Below are 20,343 nucleotides of genomic sequence, written 5' to 3'. Positions count from 1 at the left end.
GCAAACAAGATTACTGTTTTTTACTACCCTGGTGCCGTCTTAGAAATCTGAGCGGAAACAGAGCTACGCTGACTTGGGCAGGAATAAAGATAAGGATATAATTTTTTTTTTAATTTTGCGCAATAGTGCGTTGGATCTGGAACCCCATTAGTTCCATGGATTTGGTGCGTTCTAGAACAAGGGTAGTCATTTTAATTTGGTCCACTGGGACAGGCCGAAGTTCGTGTAAGTTGAAGAAGCTCTTTAGGTCCAACTGGAGTGTGGCCTTTAATCTACCAGCATTGATATATTGAGAGCAAATGAAGAAAAACCTCGGCGCATTAGTTTAGTTGTGGGCCCAGGGAAACAGAGATTTTGTTACCTTGTGGAGAACACCGTTGAAAGGAAAATGAAAATGACAGACAAGCAGTGAACGTTTTTTAATCCAGACTTACGCTCATCTTTGGGGGAACATGAGTAAATTAATGAAACGTAAGGCACCAGTCTCTTCAGAGGGTCTTCAGATAAACCGTGTACATGCAATAAACTATGTGGATTCCACTATGTATAGTGTTAACTAAACATATGAAAACCAACGAATTCCTATTCCTCCACCTTTCCAGTTTAAATTCATTACTCTCCTCTTTTGTCATTCAAAACCAGGATAACCTCCAAACATAATACGACAAGTTTATACAAATATGAATTTCTTCTTTTCCTTTGACAACCTTAGAGAGTCTAAAAAGAAAGATAGAGAAGGAATAATTAAGATTGAGGTGCAGATTTCGGAATCCATAACGATGAGAATGAATGTGTCGCAAAAGTCGTGTAATGTCCCTCAATTTGGACTAGAATGAATTTCGCCCCACCTCAAAATATCAAGGGAAACAGAGACGCTGCAGGCTAGCAGGAAATTAAACTGAACAAAAAATTAATAGCTCAGATATGAGACCAACTGCAAAAACTTGGCTCCGACTGAAGGCTAAATCATCAAATAAACGCCATCTCATAATTTGCAGTATTTAGCGGAAACAGGTACACCCCAACATCTCAGCCGGCTAACACCTCCGTCAGGGTAAATGGTAAGTCGCACATGTGAAATCACACCGCAGTCTTCGAGTTTATCGAAAAGGTGAAGCTTGTCTGGGGACAACTGAAAAGCAAAATCAGACAACAGGGTTACTAGAGTAAAATGACATTTGACCTTTTCCACTAACAATGATGTGCAACGACACAAGCGCACACCACTAAGCTTTGGAATTTTGCCCTAAAGGAGATTTCTTGTTACGATCTTGCAAATAGAGAAACGTAAATCTCCGCGTTGTTTGTTGAGAGTTTAAGAATATTATATTACTGTGTTACCAACGAAATGTCCTTGTTGTCGCCATTAGTTTACTTTATCACCAAAATTTGAAGCATGGACACTACCACACAGTTTCACGACCTGAAAAAGTTATAGTACCGTACGAAACATCAATTATTTGTTAACAGGATGCTATGGTATTGCAATGTTAATATAGGCAAGCCATGTTTAAAAGTCCCTTTTTTTTCCCTTAACGCTTTAATATCAAAAAACGAATTCGGTCACCTCCATTTTTGATTGCTGGAAAATGCTCCTCGGGCTAAGATGACACTCTCTCCAAAGTTAAAACTTCTCAGCCATTTCAAATTTTACAATTTCACAATAGCTCTCAATCGGCTCTGGTTTTTTAAATTTTTTCAGAAGAGTTTTAACTTCACCTATTTATCACTTAAGGGGTGTTTTGAGGTGGTTCTGCTATTGTTACCATGTCACAATATTGACCACTTATTGTTGTTTCACATGACACCAATGCACTGCTGTTTGACAGTTTGCTATTCCTTCCAAATAGCACGATGTCTTGAAAGTGTTGAAACTGGTTTGAGCCACCTCAAGTAAAAAATAGCAGGTGTGTTATGATGGCTTTTTCAGACTTCTCCAGTTGAAGAACATTTGCATCTCATGAATATATGGTGTGTAGCAAACTGATTGTTATAAGGTGTGTTATCATGCACACAAATGGTGTGTAATTATCACACACTTAACCATCATAAGGTGTTAGAGTGTACATTTTCTTGTACCTTCGCCAAAGAATTTTTGGCTAGTAGTACTATTGGCCCATCTGACCCGGCTATTGGCCCGCTTGAACTCGGCTTCTGATTGGTCCATTCAAAAAATGAATGAGATGCATTGGCTTCTGATTGGTAAAAAATAACGTCATCCGAGCGGCCATTATCACGTGCACACGTTCTAAGGAGGGTTTGATTGGTTTAGAAATGGGGGTCAAAGTCCAAAAAATCAAAATGGCCATGTAACCTACCCCAAGATCCGGATTAAACCCCTCCCCCCCCCCCCCGGTTCTGGGCTAGGGTCGACAAGATGGCCGCCGCGATGACGTCATTTTTTAACCAATCAGAAGCCGATGCATCTCATCAAATTTTTTGAATGGACCAATCACAAGCCGAGTTCAAAACCGAGTCATAGGGTCCAATAGCCAATTGACCATTTTCACATTCCCCATAATACACTTTGTTTGCCCCCCCCCCCCAAATTTTGCATAAACCATTGTTTTCAAATGCTCTTGGGACACTGCATATTCCCAAGAGCATTTGAAAACAATAGTTTATGCAAAATTTGGGGGGCAAACAAAGTGTATTATGGGGAATGTGAAAATGGCCAATAGGAGGAGGGGATGACGTCACGGAATTCAAGATGGCCGATATGAAAAAGAGAGGCCACAGGATTTGTTATTTGTGAATCATAAACGGTTTAATATACAAACAAAAACTATTTACAGGCGGGAATGTGCGAGGGGCCCAGTGCGAAACCTTGTCCCTAAAATAGGGTCATGGGATCCAGAACCCATTAACCAAATAACAAGAGGCACAAAAGTAAACAAGATAGGGCAACATGCTTCTTGGTGTGGGGTTGAGCCACAGCATCATAAACATAAGCACCATAAAGGTGGTCAGCTGATTGAACATGACAAGAGGATGGCAAGTCATGGGGAGGACTGGTGCAGGCAGTGTGGTTAGTCATTGAATAGCCTCTTCCTGATGTTGTCCCGATCTGGTGGTGAAGATTCTCTGACAGTCTTGGGAAAGTCTTGTGTAGCCTTTGTTACAAAACGGGTTCGGCAGTGAGGACATCGCCATTCTCCCCTCTGTGTTCTGTGGGGGTATCCGTACTGGTTCGCCAGGAAAGCGTAGAGGCACCGGTCGTGCATCATTTGTTTGCAACAGGAGATCTTCCCGGGGGCTGACCGGTGCCTCGGATATCTCCTTCTGCCCAGATAATGGCACATGGCTGTGAACACCAGGTTTTCCAGCATGTGTGGCTCCGTCTAGGCAAATGATGCATTTTTTTGGATTATTTTTTTGTAAATAAGAAGGCATTCACCATTTCCCAACCCACGGGGATGCCAAGGCGTCCGTGGTTAAACGTTTTAATCATACGTTGAAGCAATGCATGTATCGTTATTTCACAGCCCGTAATACGCGAGCCTATCTCAGTGTACTGCCCCAATTACTCGACGAATACAATAGGAGTTTTCATTGGAGTATCGGTATGGAACCACACGACGTGACCCACCAGAACAAAGAGAGCATGTGGACCAAGTCGTACGGCAAATGACTGAAGTCACATCCTCGTCCTAAACTCAAAGTGGGCAATCGAGTATGACTCAGTAAGAAACATCGTCCTTTCAAGAAAGGATATTTACAGGCGTGGACGGAAGAAGTGTTTCTGGTCCAACAAGATCAAAGAATGGGACGGGACACCTTTAGAAGGCAGTTTCTATGAATAGCACGTTCAGAAAGTCACCATACCCGACGACGTCTTGTTCCATGTGGAAAAGATTTTCTGACGACGCCATCAAACTGTGAAAGTCTGTTGGATGGGTTGGCCCAGTAAATACGATAGTTGAGTCCTTTGTTCGGCTTTGAAACATGTATAAAAAAGAGAGATGTCGAAAAAATAAAAAAGAAATGAACCATGTCGTGTTACAATACCTTGTTGAGTCATGTACAGAAAGCCGAGTTCCCTGATAATGGCCCCTCCGAGTTTAAAGCGCGCCTACCCGGAGATCAAGTGTGACAAGAGGACGACCAATGGAAAATTGGGATTGGCCGGCGTGTCGCTACCTACCGTCCCACAGAACGAGGTACACTCTGAGAATCTCCTGATCCACGTTGCCGAGACGGGTACGCATCCGAAAGATTGGAATATACGGGCGGATACCTGTGCAGGTACTCGTACGTTGCTGTGAATGACAAGACCTTGGTCGGGAACTGAGGAGGTAGAGGTGTGTTGAGATTGACGGATATTAGCCCTTCATCGACGGGGGTGGAGTTTGTAAAAAAGATCATTGACACGTTGGAACAGAAGATTCAAGACTCTATGGGTCTTTGGATCTTGGACTTTTTTTTTCTTCTTTTTTTTAATAATTTTATTTTTTAAATATGCACAGTTACACCATAAAACATTGCAAACTACAGTAAACGATACAATAAGTATTGCAATATGAACATGACATCAATTACAGCACTACCAAGGACTAATTGCATTAAAATTACATGTTTTCTAACAACTTGGAGAGCGTGCTATTGAGTCTGGTCGTGGACTGGAGATTCACGAATCTGAACAAAGCCTTCCAGGCGGCCCGCAGTCATACGTCACAAACTTTGTTGTTGGTCTACTTGGATGTGGCAGATAGTAATGTGGTATGAGAATCGGAGCATCCTCTGGTGCGAGAAGTCCATTACCGGTATATTCGAGGTGGTGGGGGTAATGTGTACTTTGAGGCGGTGCACATTCAATGGATGCCCATGCGACGTCCTTATTTGGATGTGATGGAAGTCAGTGTGGGTGAGAGTACCAGAAAACTGGTCTCTTTTGGTAAAGGAGGTAGGACCATTGTGACGTTTCAACTCCGGAGGAGACCGCAAGTATAAAAAAGCAGGAACACTGGGAAAGAACCATCATCATTGTCACCATGCGTGGAGGTAGTCTGACACGGTATCTTCCCCGTACCTTCGTGGTTAACAGGGGTCTGGAGTCACAGAAGACTTGATCAAGATTCCATTGCCTTGCAATTGGGACTTCACGCGGCCGCCGGTGGCCAATCGCTAGGCGTGGTAGGACAGGGCGTGGGACAATCCTTGAAACGGGGATTGAAACGAAAAGCTGGTTGGAACATGAAAGCAAAACGAAGCGTGGCTTCCATTTTTGGAACATGAATCTTGTGGTTGCATTGATAGCGTGCCTATAGTTGACGTCAGTCGGCTGACGCTGGTATAAAAGGGCCAGGTCTTCCATGTCAGTATGGTGGTTGGCTGGGTAGGAACGTATCAGGACCTTGGCTCAGTCTTTTGGGGCGACGACGACCACAACGTAGAAGAAGAAGATGAAAAAGATGATTCTGGATCTGTTTACCATGCCTTTGACAAACATGGCCGTAGAGGCTTACCAAATGGTTCCTACAGTCAAGCCATGACGAGTATCATTCCCATTTCCCTTACGATCCCTGGCTTGGACGAATTTGTCGATTTGGGGCGCAGTTACTTGGAAGTGGAAATAAAAATTGAATTTGGCAGCGACCAATGGCATAGTGGCCGATGCCAACAGTGCGTCGGATGCCAACAACACCAAGTTTGTATACCTGACCAACAGCCTCACCCATGGGCTCTTCAAGCAGATCAACCTATGACTGCGTGGTGTCTTGATAAGCGAACAAACCGATATGTACATGTACAAGTCATTTTTGGAAACATTGCTGAACTACGATCGAACTGAAGGGTCAACTCTGTTAGCACCTCAAGGTTGGGTCAACAATTTGAACGTGACCGAGCAATTGGCAGCGGATGGACGACATCCCCACCCCGGTAGGGTGGACACACAATGACGACAATCTGCAGTTCATGTATGTGTTGGTGTCTATGCTCATGGAGCCTAGATTTCACCACGGATTTCCACGCCTCCACACATAGCTTAAACTCCTCCACTGTCTGTCCGCGAAGGGCAAAGGAATGAGTAAACAACACAACGAGACCACACCATATCTATGAAACAAAGGACAATCCCGGTATGCTCTCAAAGTAGTAACGAATGTGCCACCATTGTTGTTGGTCGGTACGTCGTGGCGATTTCGTCCGTCTGGGTATGTCTTCCAAAGGACATATCATCTAAGAAAATGATTCATAAAAGAAACGCAATCCGACCCAAGAGTGCGACTCTTGGGGTGTACAGGCATGACAACAACGACGACCGTAGGAGTCTCGACATGGGTCCATCGCCAAACACCAGCAGCAATCAAGGAATATGGCGCAAAGTGTAGTTATTCACACGTGCGAGGCAATGCATGCACATTGCCACATCATCATGATCACAACATCGGCACTCCCACTTGATCCAATAATACTTTCCGCCAATATACTCCCTCTGATAGGCGACCACCATCTAGGAAGAAAATATCAACATGAACAATATGGGAGAAATGGTTTGATAAAAGCTTCAGGGCGACGCCCGTACAATAACGGTACCCCGGACAACCTGTCATATCGTAAAGACAATACAAGCATCGCATGATTCGGGACCCGTCCCGGGACGGGCCTCTCGTACTGCAAAACCCACACTCCAAGACGACAACCAATTCTCCTACATACGTTGCCGTCATCTTCAAAATACCCAAAATCAAAACGAGTCGATCAGGTTCTGTGGTTTCAAAAGACAATGGAGAAGAACAACGTACCGTGCCATGTTGTGTGCACCATGGTGGGCGTGACATCTCCTTGTGGATGGGATTCCACCATCTCCTTCTGTCCACTTCGTACAATAGATCTCTAGTCTCCAAGATCCTATGGCAGAGTTCTTCAGGCAATAGGTCCCAGTAAGAGGCATCATCTTCTGTCACTGGGGTCTTCCTCTTCTTCTTCCACTCCTGCTTCCATCCTCAATCATTCTTTTGGTCCAGCCAAGCATATAGCGCTGTTCCTTTGCTGTCTCCATCCGTCTCCTTGACATAGCCATATCTAAGAAGCATCGCGTATGATCCATGACGCTTCTGATATCCAAGTCCACCTCGTTCGCCACTTAAGACCTAACCATCCAACAATAATAGACCCCGTAAAGGTCACATTACTTTTCTGGGGGATATCCCCATCCCCTCAGAAGACCTTTTTTTGATCCTGATTGGTCCAATTCCCATGGCACACGTCATGGAAGGTCCCTTTACCCATCATGGACAGTGACGAAGAATTAGCGTGAGTGACCGACACTTTCGAACAGGCAGTGCTGTTGCTCCTCACAGTCATTTCCAGTTCCAAAGACAACCTGTCGTAGAACGAAACAGTGTACGCATGGGTGTTCACGAACATGTGTTCCAGCTTCGACCCCGACAGATCGGTGCCTTCATCTCTCGGCAACGATTAGCCGATGCCAACCCACCGCGCACCGGTGGTTCAGTTGGTTGAGCACGGGGCTGCCATGCACGAGGTCGTGAGTTCGACTCTGGCCAGACCAACATTCAGGGTCTTTAAATAACTGAGCAGAAAGTGCTGCCTTTGTAATTACATCTGCAAATGGTTAGACTTTCATGTCTCCTCGGATAAGGATGATAACCCGGAGGTCCCGTCTCACAAATAACTTCCATGTTCATTAGTTCCCTGTGGGACGTTAAAAAACCCACACACTTCGAGAACAGTAGGGAATGAAGTTCCTGGTGTTGTGGCTGTCCTCTGTGTGTATATGGGTGGGTGGGTGGGTAATAGCAGGTCCACATCAGCTGAATAGCTGCCAAAACTTCAACCTGCTCAAACAAATAACATAACATGCTCTGGTCTAGGGACTTCATGCAGCTCTCGAAGAAGACATCCCAGGCGGGGATCGTATCTACATAGCCCTAGCCTCCAATCAAACAGCCAATGCCTACAATGAATGGGGACTAAGAGCCGGAGAATGGCGCCCTCATGGTCAAAGAGCTGACACCTTGTTAGGCAATCTCTCGCACATGCTCAACTCCAACGAACAGTTCAAGATGGAAGATTCATTCACCCTTTTCTTTGTACACGTTTGTGGTGCCCCCCTCAGTTCCGGTAAACGAAAGACGTACCTGCCAGGTCACCAAGCTTCTACATGTCTCACAGGATTCAAACAATGTGTCCTACACGTCCCAGAGGATGATGACACTCTATGCTGTCCTTGAGCCACTGTCCTCGCTCGAGGTGTCCACCAAGCCAATGACCGCACCACACGTCAACAATGGACCGATCCTACAGGAAACCAAAGCAGGAACACGCAGGCAGCTCGGGATCTTTTAGAAGAAGTCCATCTACAGCAACAACTCTGCGGTCCGGAGGAACTCCATATACTAGCCACTGCTCCCAGTCTCCAAGACTAAATGATTGTCATGGTGGATGCCAACCGCACTTTTGCTCGTTTCCCCTACGGACCTGGGGACACGCTCTGTCACGAACTGGTCAATGTACACCAACATCAATGTTTCTTGCAAGTCGAAAAGACCCCAACTGAGGTACGACGGGAACAAAGACGTCGACTAACCGATCGTCGGGTTGCTGCAGGCGGATTGCAGGCCCTACTAGCCAATGGTGCCGCTGACTTGCACGCTCTACTAGCGGGCAACGGCGACAACAACGACAACGAGGATGACGAGGATCAAGAGGACATACCTCCCCTACATGTCTTTTTCGACATTGAAAGCATGCAAGTAGAGGGACGTCACATTCCCAATCTCGTTGTCGCCGAGAGAGAGACCCATGAGCATCCCACATGGTTCAGGGATCCTCACGACTGCATCCTCCATTACCTGGAGTGGTTGGAAACTCTGACAGAGAACGGGACTCGACTCTTGACGGTAACAGCCCACAGTTTCAAGGGCTGACAGTTACCCCGTCATCGACAAACTCAACTGACAAAAGAGATAAATCGAACGGAAACGTTCTGCAGCTCATGTACGGTCACAATGATATGACCATATGGTTTATAAACTCGCTCTCGTTCTTTCAAATGCCGCCAAATCGGGCTCACCAAACTCAAGAAAGGACACTTTCCTCATTTGTTGAACACACCCGAAAACGAGATGTACGTGGCATCTTTCCCCGACAAATCATTCTACAATGCCCGACGGCATGTCGATCAAGAAACGTCAAGAGTTTGACACGTCGTATGATGACCAGGCAGCTCGAGGGGTCCTCTTCGACTTCCAAGCAGAACTCCTGATGTACTGCGAGTTGGACATGCGACTCTTGAAACAAGGGTGCCTCACGTTCATGCGGGATTTCCAGGCTTGTACTGAATTCAATAGTTTCGAACAGATGACGGCAGCCTCGGCCTGCAACCATTACTTGCGTATGGATTGCATGGAAGAAAAACCATTGCGTCGGAACCCCTATTGGGATGGCGAGGTCGCATCAATCATTCCCAAGCCTCCATGGAATGGTTGACTTGGTGTGACCAACATGAAACCATGGCCCGCACTTATGGACACGCCGTCGCCGATCACCATCCTCTACACCGCCAAAGGATCCAACATGGATGCTCGAAACGAGGGCGAGTACCCAATCCCCGGCACCTGACACACGGTCGACCGCTACAATGCCCATACCAAGACTGTGTACGAATTCCACGGGTGCTTCTGGCACAGATGTCGGACCTGTCATCCTCGATGTACAGATGTGCATCCAACACTCCTAGACCGGACCACGGAACATATACGAGATCTCATAGACAAAAAACGAACTCTCCTACAGTCTTGGGTACCGAGTCGTGAAAATGTGGGAGTGTTTGTGGAATGCCCTCAAAAACACCCATCCAGACCTGCCGAGTACCTGACCCATCTCGACCTCCAAGCGCCTCCTCAGGAAGCTTTTTGCGGGGGTCTAACATACATCTCATCTCTACACCCGAAACGAAGAGGACGGAGAAGAGATTTGGTACGAGACCCAGACCCAGGTCCGGGAACTCACCGGCCCTCAACCCTTCGTTGAAGTTCATTACAAACTGCAAGCCCACAATTTCCTTCCTTCACCCAATCTCAACATCTTCATGGCCGCTTTCCCGACCTGTCACAACAGACACCGACTCTATCAAGCTCTAGATCATCTCAGTGAGTGCGTACTCTATTTTGACAGCGACTCAGTCATCTACCTTCATCACCCTGGTGACCCACCGTTGCATCCCCCACGAGGCGCTTATCTCGGCGACTTCAAAGACGAACTCGATGCTGGAGATCGCATAGTTGAATTCTACTTGGGCGGTCTGAAGAACTACGGCTACAAGAAGGTCCAGAATATGATTATATGACTAAAAGCACTAAATAACAGAGAAAAAATAACAGAGAAGAGGTTTACAACTGATCTTGATACTTAATGGTGCAGAAATCTGCAAACCGCTTTGTCTTAGGAACAAAGTGCACTGGAACACATTCGCCTGAACAGAGGCAGAATGGCCTGTCAATAGATGGTTTTCACTCACGTGACATGGCGGCCATATTGGTGTACAAAACAATACAAAATGTATGCATGGAATATGCATAAAATAGAGTTTGTTTCCCAAAGGAGAGAACGTCTATTGTTCTTGTACACCAACATGGCCGCTGTGACGTGACGCGAAAACGATCTATTGACACACAAGGAATTAATGGCTTCAGTACAGGAGACAACAGCCAGTCACGCTTGATAAAATTTGTGCAAGCTTCCTCCCTTCTCTGGGAAAGGGCAGTGATGCCCTTCAGAACGGACGTCAGAACACCTTGGATGAGTAATTGCACCATCCTCTAGACCAGCCTCGCACCACACATGTCATTCAATCTCACACCATCCACAGAAACGCCAAGACCTACACATTGGAGATGCTACCATCTCACAAAGATTACCGACTCGTCTATTCCAAACGTGTTCTGGATGCCACAACGGCCAAGACCTATACGTACCGCTAGGAACACCTGACCGATGAAGACTTGGACCTCGTAGATCAATTATCAGACTTATTCTTAGAGATTAGGCACCAGGCCCCTCCCACGTTCCTGCTTGTACATAGGTTTGTTTGTACATTAAACCGTTTATGATTTGTAAATAGCAAATCCTGTTGCCTCTTTTCTATTCACTAAGCCATCTTGAATTCAACGATGTCATACATGATTTTGTGCGATGTCGCATGATCCTGCGTATGATCTTGCACGATCCCACTCAATATTGCGCGATTGTGCGTGGGATCCCATCCGCCATGTTGAATTTCTGTAACGTCATACCCTTATCCTATTGGCTATCAGACCCTATGACCTGGTTTTGAGGGCGGCTTCTGACTGGTTCATGACGCCATCTTGGATACTCCATCACAGAACCGTGGGGGTGAACACAGATCCTGGGGTAGGTTGTGATGCCATCTTGAATTTTTGGACTTTGACCCCCATTTCTCCACCATTCCAAATCCTCCTTAGAAACGTCATTTTTTAAACCAATGAGAAGCTGATGTATCTCATTATTTTTTTAATGGACCAATCAAAAGCCTCCCTCAAAACCGGGTCATATGGGCCCATCTTGAATTCAACGATGTCATACATGATTTTGCGCGATGTCGCGTGATCCTGCGTATGTTCTTGCGCGATCTCACTCAATATCGCGCGATTGTGCGTGGGATCCCATGTGACATCATCCCATCGCCATGTTGAATTTCTGTGACGTCATACCCTTATCCTATTGGCTATCGGACCCTATGACCTGGTTTTGAGGGCGGCTTCTGATTGGTTCATGACGCCATCTTGGATACTCCATCACAGAACCGTGGGGATGAACAGATCCTGGGGTAGGTTGTGATGCCATCTTGAATTTTTGGACTTTGACCCCCATTTCTCCACCAATCCAAATCCTCCTTAGAAACGTCATTTTTTAAACCAATGAGAAGCTGATGTATCTCATTATTTTTTTAATGGACCAATCAGAAGCCGCCCTCAAAACCGGGTCATATGGGCCCATAGTACTACTTTGGCTGTAACCTCTTCTTATGAAAACTAAGGGAAAAAAGAATGTCTACCTTTGTCCGAGGAAGGAGTGTTTTCCATGAAAATGTACTCCACTCTTCCTCTGAAACATCATGTTTGGCCTCTTTCCTTGTTAGAAACCCTAGAAGCAGAAAGCATTTGTTCCAAAGCCAGTCCCCAAGCACAAATAACCTCGATTGTTTTCCATTCGTGCTATCTCATCTCACCCACCTTCCAGTTTACAAGATTCCGGAAAGTTGCCTTTGAAATGGTTTGTATCAACCTCAACCTTTACGAAAGAAATCAAGCAATTAAAGAAATACAGCACGCAATTTTTAGGATCTAAACACACTTAAATCCTGACAGTTTGGCAGGAACAAACTCCTCCAAATTAGTCACTCTTAATAGACGAAATCGGTTATCTAAATGTTGTACCCAATTCAAATCTTTGGGAATAAAACGTTTTGTTCCAAGTATTTCCATACAATGTTGTAAAAAGGGTTGCTGTTATTCATCATGGTGAAGTACAATAATAATAATAAAGTATTCTTGTTTGTCTCACGATGTGGTCACTTGTGATGTAGATTGCGACGTTTCGACTGGACGCTGCTAGTCTTCATCAGGCAATGAGGTCGACTGGTTATGCGTCACCTTTTACGCAGGATGCTCCGCTGAGATTGGTTGGGTTTCAGCAGCTGTGGTTGGTGCATTTTGATCCTCAGTTTCGATTTTTTGTTCATGGATGCCCATGATCAAGAAACACGACAACAGGAGAACCGTACGACAGGGGACCGCCAAAGGAACTAGAAGCCGAAAAAATGAGGATCGAAGTGCGCCAATCACAGCTGCTAAAAACCAACCAATCACAGCAGGGCATCCTGCTTGAAAGGTGGCGCGTAACAAGTCGACCTCATCACCTGATGAATAGAGATCTTTAGATCCGAGAACCAGGACCAGGACCAGGACAAGGGCCAGTTTTGGCTGTGCACGCGTCTACTGAGCATGCGCACTAGGTCTGTCACGGTCACACAACTTGAAAAACTTGTCCTCCCCAAGTGGTTGACGACGAGTTTTGGTTAACAAGTTGCCCTCACGAAACCAGTTTTTTTAGGTAAGTTTTATTTATTGTTGACAAGCTTTTATCTTTCAAAAGACAAAAAATATTTTCAGTCGTATAAAATGTAGTTTCGATATCCAATTTGAAACAAATGAAGAGAGAAAAGCTGATTTTTTAATGCTTTGTTATGCATTAAAACAAGCAAAGCCAAGTTGATATGTTGTGAACTGTGTTTTAAACTGAGAGTGCTAGAGCATTAATTATTAATACTTTATCAAAATATTTCTTGAAAGCTTTATGGCCATTGCAGGGAGCAATTAAATGAAAGAGAAATGAAAGATATTAGTCTTTCAACCTTTGCAAAAATACGAATTGTCCTTTTTTTGTCTCGAAAACGCACGAAAACAAGAGGAACTTCTCTTTGATTCATTATTTTTCTCTTGGCAAGATCTGCATTTTACTTTTTTTTTTTTTTTGGATGAGCTTGTTGATTTGTAAAACATTAGTTGGTTGTTAAAAATAAGCAGAGATAATCCTTATTATCAACGTTCTATTTTTCCGTTTGAAGTGTTTCCCTCCCTTTAGTAATTTGTGTGCTTCCCTTTCTCGTGTATTATTTTGCGCACCCTGCAGTGTTTTATAATCGTTCTTCCCTTGCTGAGCTGAGGCTCGAAATAGCTTATTGTTGTTTCTTTTACCGGCTACAAGAAAGGGAGGGAAGAAAGATTAGATGAATATTTGCTGACTACATATCTGATTTTGTGAAAACTTCACAAAGATGAATTTCCTTTATACTTGATTAATTGCATTTATGTGATAGTTAACACTTAAATTTGTCATTTTAGCACATGAAAAAAAAATCATTCTCAATTTTGAAGGATCCTTATATAGGGGTTAATTTTGGGCCAGGAATCCCATATATGTATTAGCACATGTTACTGAGGTTGTTTAGTAAACAATGTCCAACCAAGCCTAGTTTGGTAGGGTCACTTCTCAAAATTGTTGTTGATTTCAAAGTATCACCATGAGTCATTACATTACATTTGAAAGTACTGTTGGATGGTTGGTGGCTCTAAGTCAAAAAAGGACCTGGACATAGAACTGTACAAACAAGTGTGAGCATTCCGAACAAGTGCACAGGCAGAGTACATGGTGCCAACTGGACTAAGTCCAGGAAAGCAAAACATGAAAGAATGTCTCCAAACGCCCATTCAACAGCTGAGCGAACTTTGCTCATTGAGGAATTAAACGCCTCTTGTTCTTCTGTGAGGTGGGCATGCCTATAAGGTGCTTGGAGGTGGAGTCTAAGGGGGCATGCCAGGTCACTGAAAATGCAGAGTGGCTGCAGTGCCTCATCATCTGAATGTTGTTGGAGTTGAAGAAGCAAACCAGACATCTGAAGCATTCTTGAATCATGCCTCTTACCTTCTACAAGGTAAAAAAACAGCTTAAAACCAACTTACAGGATATAAATCATACAGCTGAATTGTTCATGGGCATAAATATATTTAAGTTCAGAGTGCAGCAAGGGTCAAAATGATGGCAATGTGAATGCCCAATAACATCAACTACATTTATTTACTATTATTTATAACCTTAGAGGGCATGACTTAGTAATTATAATAGCATATCAGCTCATAGGGGCCAATGTTACAATGTATTTCATTTCTATGTTTGGCATGGAACAAAAATAAATAAATAAATTAGCTCCAACATTTTTTATATTATCTCTATTTTGCTCACTCAAAGTTGGCTTAGTCAAGCAAGTACACCTCACTGTTTAATAGGAAGAATGATTTCTGTTCATGGATCAAGCTGTTTTTTTAATGAAAAACACAATTATAAAAATTTCAGCTCCTTTCATGGGTACAGAGTATTTTCTCGAATCCACTATCAAAGGCTTATTTTGTGTACTCCATTTATTATACTGGATAAAATATTTCAGGGTCACATGTTGATTATAGACAAAAGACTATAGTCTTGTTATTTATTGAAAAATAATATATGAAGAATTCCTATACCACACACACTGAATACTCACCAACTGGACCAAAAAGGTTAGCTATGAGGCCATTTGGAGCCACAACAGACTGGAATTTTAGGCCATGTACTCGCTTATGGCCATTGTACATGACCCGTTGGTGCTCGCCTGGGCGAGAGATTGGTCTAACCGTAGCATCCACAAATCCCCAGCAGTTGTCCAGCACAGCACCCTTCTGACTGATCGGCCAGGCAAACAACTCCAGTTGGGCTGGTCAATGTCTCGAAGGGGATGGTCATGGGAACTCACAATGAACTCTTTTACCTCTGAGAGAATCAGACTTACTGGTAGCTCGGGGATTGAGCGGCCAAACCGAGGGATCGTGTCACCGAGATGACACGGATAAGTGAAGCGCTTCAAAAACATCAACAGCCCTTCCAGACCAGTGGCAACAGTTCCGTTGATACATGTGAATGATTCAGGGATCCTCAGGGCCTCATACAGAAGATTAATCTCACCACTTCCAAATCTAAACTCCGCTTTTAACTCTGCCTCACTCATATCTCCAAGCGTTGCCTCTACACGGTTGTAATTCCAGTACGGAATCGATGGATTCTTCCGATTTTGGTCCATGATGATTTGTATAACCTCCTCCTCTTCAGATTCATCGTCAAGATATAACATTATTGCTGCTGCAAGTGTATTTTTCTTTGAAAACATGGTGAAATCAGGAAGAAAACTAAAAAACTTTCACTGGCACCGGTTGTTTACAATCTAAATGTTGGTAAATTGACGCATACCACGTCGAGGACAAGTTTGTAGTGCCAGAGCGTGCGCGGCCAACACTGGTCCTGGTCCTGGTTCTCGGATCTAAAGGTCTCTAATACTATCAGTATGCAGTCGAAACGTGACGATCTACTTCACAAGCGACCACATCATGAGACAAACAAAAATACTTTATTACTATTATTTCCAAATAATTTAAATGTGAATGCTTCATTGTCATGCAAATTCAACACGCAAAGAATCTTAACCCCAAGAGATTTGAATTGGGTACAACATTGCGTTAGCCGAATTGGTCTATTGTTCACTACCTTTTGAACAACACCTGGATGCCCCAGTTGAATAATGGACCACTCCCAACCTGTTAAAACAGAAATATGTGTTACATTGAAACATAGTTTCATGCTACTCCAGCTTAAAATGAGTTACGATTTATGACTCGACATTTCGACACGGAAACTCTGAGCTTAGTTGGAACATGATGCTTGCCAAATAAGTCATACAAAATTGGGTGGAGTAATTAAAAAATTATCAGCACCAACCAGAGGTACCATCAACGCCTTTGTTTGGAATCTTGGCACATTAATTCCACCAATGCTCCTTTGACCCGTGATGATAGCAGTCTTTTAGTGAGCGTAAAAAAGGACTTGTGTAACAGCTTTAGATCGCCCCTGAAGAAGACACTAGGCAGGATTGTCGAAACGTCGGGTCTTGAACACAAGTTGCGTTAATTTTTAGCCAGAGTAGTGTGAAACTCTGTTCTATAGTTCGGCTGCTTCATGAACGGTTATATAAACTGCAATCTACCTCAAAGGCTACACTGCTTTTTGTTTTTGTTTTTTCTTTATCATTTCCCAGTTTCCTTTCGTTTATCAGCATAAACCAAGGTAACCAATAGTCCACTGCAAAAACCAACTTTGTAACACCATGCACGTTCTGAATACTAATGGTGCAAACTTATCCTATAACAATTTTACAATAGGCTCAGGAAAACACCCGTTCCCTTTCGTTGAACAGCAATGTTGAAACCGTTTACAAGCCTCTTCTGAAATCGTGTTAAAACATGTTAAATCGAAGTTGAGTCTATTTTCATAGGTTTAGTGTTGCTATCCTTTGAAAATTTAACGTTTTAATGCCGTTTACCATCCTCTTTCTACAATGTGCATGCGCACTAGTCAGTCCCTCAAAGAGTGTAAAAAATGCAGCTGCAGTTTGAATGTTAACAGTGTGTTGAAAACGGTTGCAACCACGGTGTGCAACAAAATCGAACGAATGTTAAAGCGAATGTTAAAGCTGTTTGCCCAGGCCCTTCACATTAATTTTTGGTCACACATTAACATTAGTTGAACATTATTTTTTGCTTACTAAACGAACTTCACTGTTTCATGAAGACAATGATATCACATTTCAAAAAGAGGTTTGAAATGTGGAAAACTCTAGTTTTGCATTGCTCTGATCGGCGATGGGCTCAAAACTCTGAAACACATTCTCAGCTAATCAAAGCTAAAAAACAAATCGTGAACTGCTTGTACATGTATGCGTTTCTTCCAATTAGCACCGGCTGCATGTTGATTTGACTTGCGTTTTGATTGGCTGATTTAATTGACTGTCTGTCAAAGATTTCTCTACCACATAATGGTTTTTCGTTTGTTTTTTTAAACTTTCTATTTCACTGAAATTTTGTTGTCAGACAGCATGCCGGGGCAGTTGGGTCTTCCAACTGCCATCGCATCACTTATAGTAACACTTTACCTGGGACTTTCAAACAGCCAGCTTCCCCAAGCTCAAGAATACTTGGCCGATCCATCTGAAAGGAAAGTTCAAACTGAAGCAACTTCTTTTTTTCTATCCGCTCAAAAGAGACTTATTGCAGAATTTTAACCCTGAACAAATTAATTATGTAGTAAATCCAGTTATGTAGTTATTTCAACTACACATTTATCGGAGACACATTTACAGTCTACAGCTGTCATCATTCCCCTTTGTGCCAAGAATTATGTTAATCGGCTTCATGATCAAGTTTCAAAAGTATCATATTGTAGCAACATACTCTGCGCGCAGTTTCCCATCCATCTCCCATGTTAGCTGCTGTACCAGGTGCAATGAGATTGCGAGGATGACCAAAATGCATGTTGCTCCATCCCACAATTGTTCCACCATTTACCATTGAAGCCAAATCTAAAATTACCTAAATAGTAGAAAACAAAGTAATCCTGTGCTTCCAGGCCCTGCATAAGCAAGCTTATACTTTATTAAGAAAATGCAAAAAGTAACCCAAAAAAAACCAATTTCACCAAGCATAAGTAGTGAGGTTATTTTGTGGATAAACACGATTTCCAAACTAAACTCTAACATCTTAGAACAGTACGTACAGATTTAATGATTGACTGATTTAAGATATTGTTCATATCGGTCTTCAGGCAGTTTAGTTTTTGAACAGAGAGAACCTTTTTAGAACATATTTAGGAAAATTACTCCACTAGGAAGAAATACTTGTAACATGAAGTTCATAATAAGGGTTGCTTCAGGTGTGTTTGCATCTTGTAACATTAAACTATCGAAAAAAATTATCAACATTTTTTTCCAATTTCTGCCAAGTTGGTAAACGGCAGTTATCTTTATTTTCCCTTGTTTTTGCCGCAGGACAAATGGCAAGGCAGTTTGGACTATTTGCAATAAAACAAACTTCAGTGACTAAGTAAGACCTTCACAGAAGGGAAACGCACTGAAAAGTGTCAGTTTGACCAAATTGAAAATGCACATGTGACTGCTTCCTGTCATACTGCAGCCACGACCTCCTGAACGTTCTAACAACAGTCAACCACGAGTCAGCAGAATTAGTGGTGTGTATGTTATCCTGTTTAACTACATACCAAATTTGACAATGACTAACATTGGAGCTCCTTCCCCGATTTTTTCTTAGGGAAGGGGGCAGCTGTACACAGGCTATGAACAGCATCGTGATTAAACAACAAAGTCTTACATTTATAGAGTTCATTTTCTCGGCAACTTCTTTATCAATAAAGACGAATAAAGACGAATTCACAGTTTTTGTGGAAATTATGTTGGTCAAAAACCAGATTTATTACATTTTCGAAACAACTTGCTATTTTCTCTACAGCATGTTATCTTAATCCTAAGGACGGTAGTTGGGATTTAGGTACACGGCTTTCGTTAATGCTTGCGTAATACGGCACAAGAAAACGATAGTAACGTTGGCAAACAAGTTATGCCGCAAGACATCAACATTCTAAAACAATGCCAGATCCCATAGGTAAAAAAAAGAACACAAATCCGGACAACAAGTTGAATACATGTGTTAATCATGTTTCTAGTAACTGTGTTATGTCCATGGTACCATAAATGCACGTATACATGCTGTGAGTATTTTTGTGGGGCTCTCATAAATTTTGAATAGTGATGTCTAAGAAATGAGAAATTTAGCTTCTTGAACACAATATAAATACTGGTTTTTGAGTTTAAGTGCCATTGTAACTAAAACAGTCACTGTACCAAGTAGTGGACTTCAGAATACATGTAACATAGACGTCGCATGGAAAATGTGGAGAAAACACAAAAACTATATAAATCAAAGTTATTAGGTACAGTTGTGTGATACCACAGGCGGTTTTGGCAACTACAAATACCGGTACATACAAGCATAACTTATGCTTGGGTCTAGTTCATGTGTTTATGAACCAGAGTCAGCATTATCCCACTGAGCAATTGATGTCAAAAGGCTCTAAACATTAGAGACAATAAACAAGAAAGGAACTCATTGAGAAGCTGTGTTATGTTTTTGTTTCTGAACCGCAAGAAAGTTAGTGGTTAGTGGTATTAATTGAAACAGATTCTGTAACATACAGTTTGTGAAACTAACCTTCTGAGAGGTGACTGCAATCCAGTCCTTAATGGCAATGCCATACACTCTCAGTCGAGCAACACCACCATCTAATAAATTTTGGAGCAAATATATAAAATTCCATGTAACTATTTTTTCTTATAATGGCTCACAAGGGTTTTGAAACACATATAGACATAATTAGGTAATAACTTCAACACCTGGATATATATTTAATCTGAGATGCGTCCATCTTTGTGGGTTGCTCACTGCAAAGTAATTATGCCTAGTGGAGGAGTAACCAGGTCGCAAGGCAGTCATAGGTAAAATTTCACACCAAAGCTGTTGAAAGAAAGCAAAGCAAAACGTGGCCATTAGTCACAATGCATCTGACAATTAAAACCACTTTACAACGATTTCAAGCAAGTTCAGAAGGGATTCATAATATCCTACACACATTATACATGGAAACTAGAAACACCCAGTGAGTTAATCAAAGCTACATTTGTATGTAATCAAATTTAATCATGGGTCAGAGTGAACTTTGTGCACCTTCATACATTAGGCCACTCAAGCTCAGACATTACTTAAGTCACAAGTTGTTGCTTTTTTCTTCTTTCCAGTATTTTCCTTGCAATACTTAAGAGGCTGAATTTCTTTTAACCTGATACTTAAGCGTTCTTTGCTCTAT

At 42.8% G+C, this 20,343-nt stretch overlaps 1 protein-coding gene and 1 pseudogene across 1 annotated transcript in view; both read right to left on the bottom strand.

Annotated features, from left to right (window-relative positions):
• Positions 1 to 404: 404 nt before the first annotated feature.
• The window catches only part of LOC138007105 (allantoicase-like), an 89,321-nt gene continuing 69,382 nt past the window's right edge, over positions 405 to 20,343 (bottom strand). The window contains exons 5-12 of the mRNA XM_068853832.1: positions 19,874 to 19,994; positions 19,692 to 19,762; positions 17,862 to 17,999; positions 17,564 to 17,618; positions 16,123 to 16,172; positions 12,222 to 12,279; positions 12,044 to 12,132; positions 405 to 1,132 (exon numbers count right to left, since the gene is read on the bottom strand). Of these exons, the coding sequence (XP_068709933.1) occupies positions 986 to 1,132; positions 12,044 to 12,132; positions 12,222 to 12,279; positions 16,123 to 16,172; positions 17,564 to 17,618; positions 17,862 to 17,999; positions 19,692 to 19,762; positions 19,874 to 19,994 (729 nt within the window). The 3' untranslated portion in view covers positions 405 to 985. The remainder of the gene's footprint in view (positions 1,133 to 12,043; positions 12,133 to 12,221; positions 12,280 to 16,122; positions 16,173 to 17,563; positions 17,619 to 17,861; positions 18,000 to 19,691; positions 19,763 to 19,873; positions 19,995 to 20,343) is intronic.
• On the bottom strand, positions 14,085 to 15,748 carry LOC138007106 (uncharacterized; annotated as a pseudogene).

This window comes from Montipora foliosa, chromosome 6 (assembly GCF_036669935.1).
Source record: "Montipora foliosa isolate CH-2021 chromosome 6, ASM3666993v2, whole genome shotgun sequence".
NCBI classification, from domain to species: Eukaryota; Metazoa; Cnidaria; class Anthozoa; order Scleractinia; family Acroporidae; genus Montipora; species Montipora foliosa.
The sequence above is the reverse complement of the archived record's forward strand: the minus strand, read 5'-3'. Positions and strand labels throughout refer to the sequence as shown.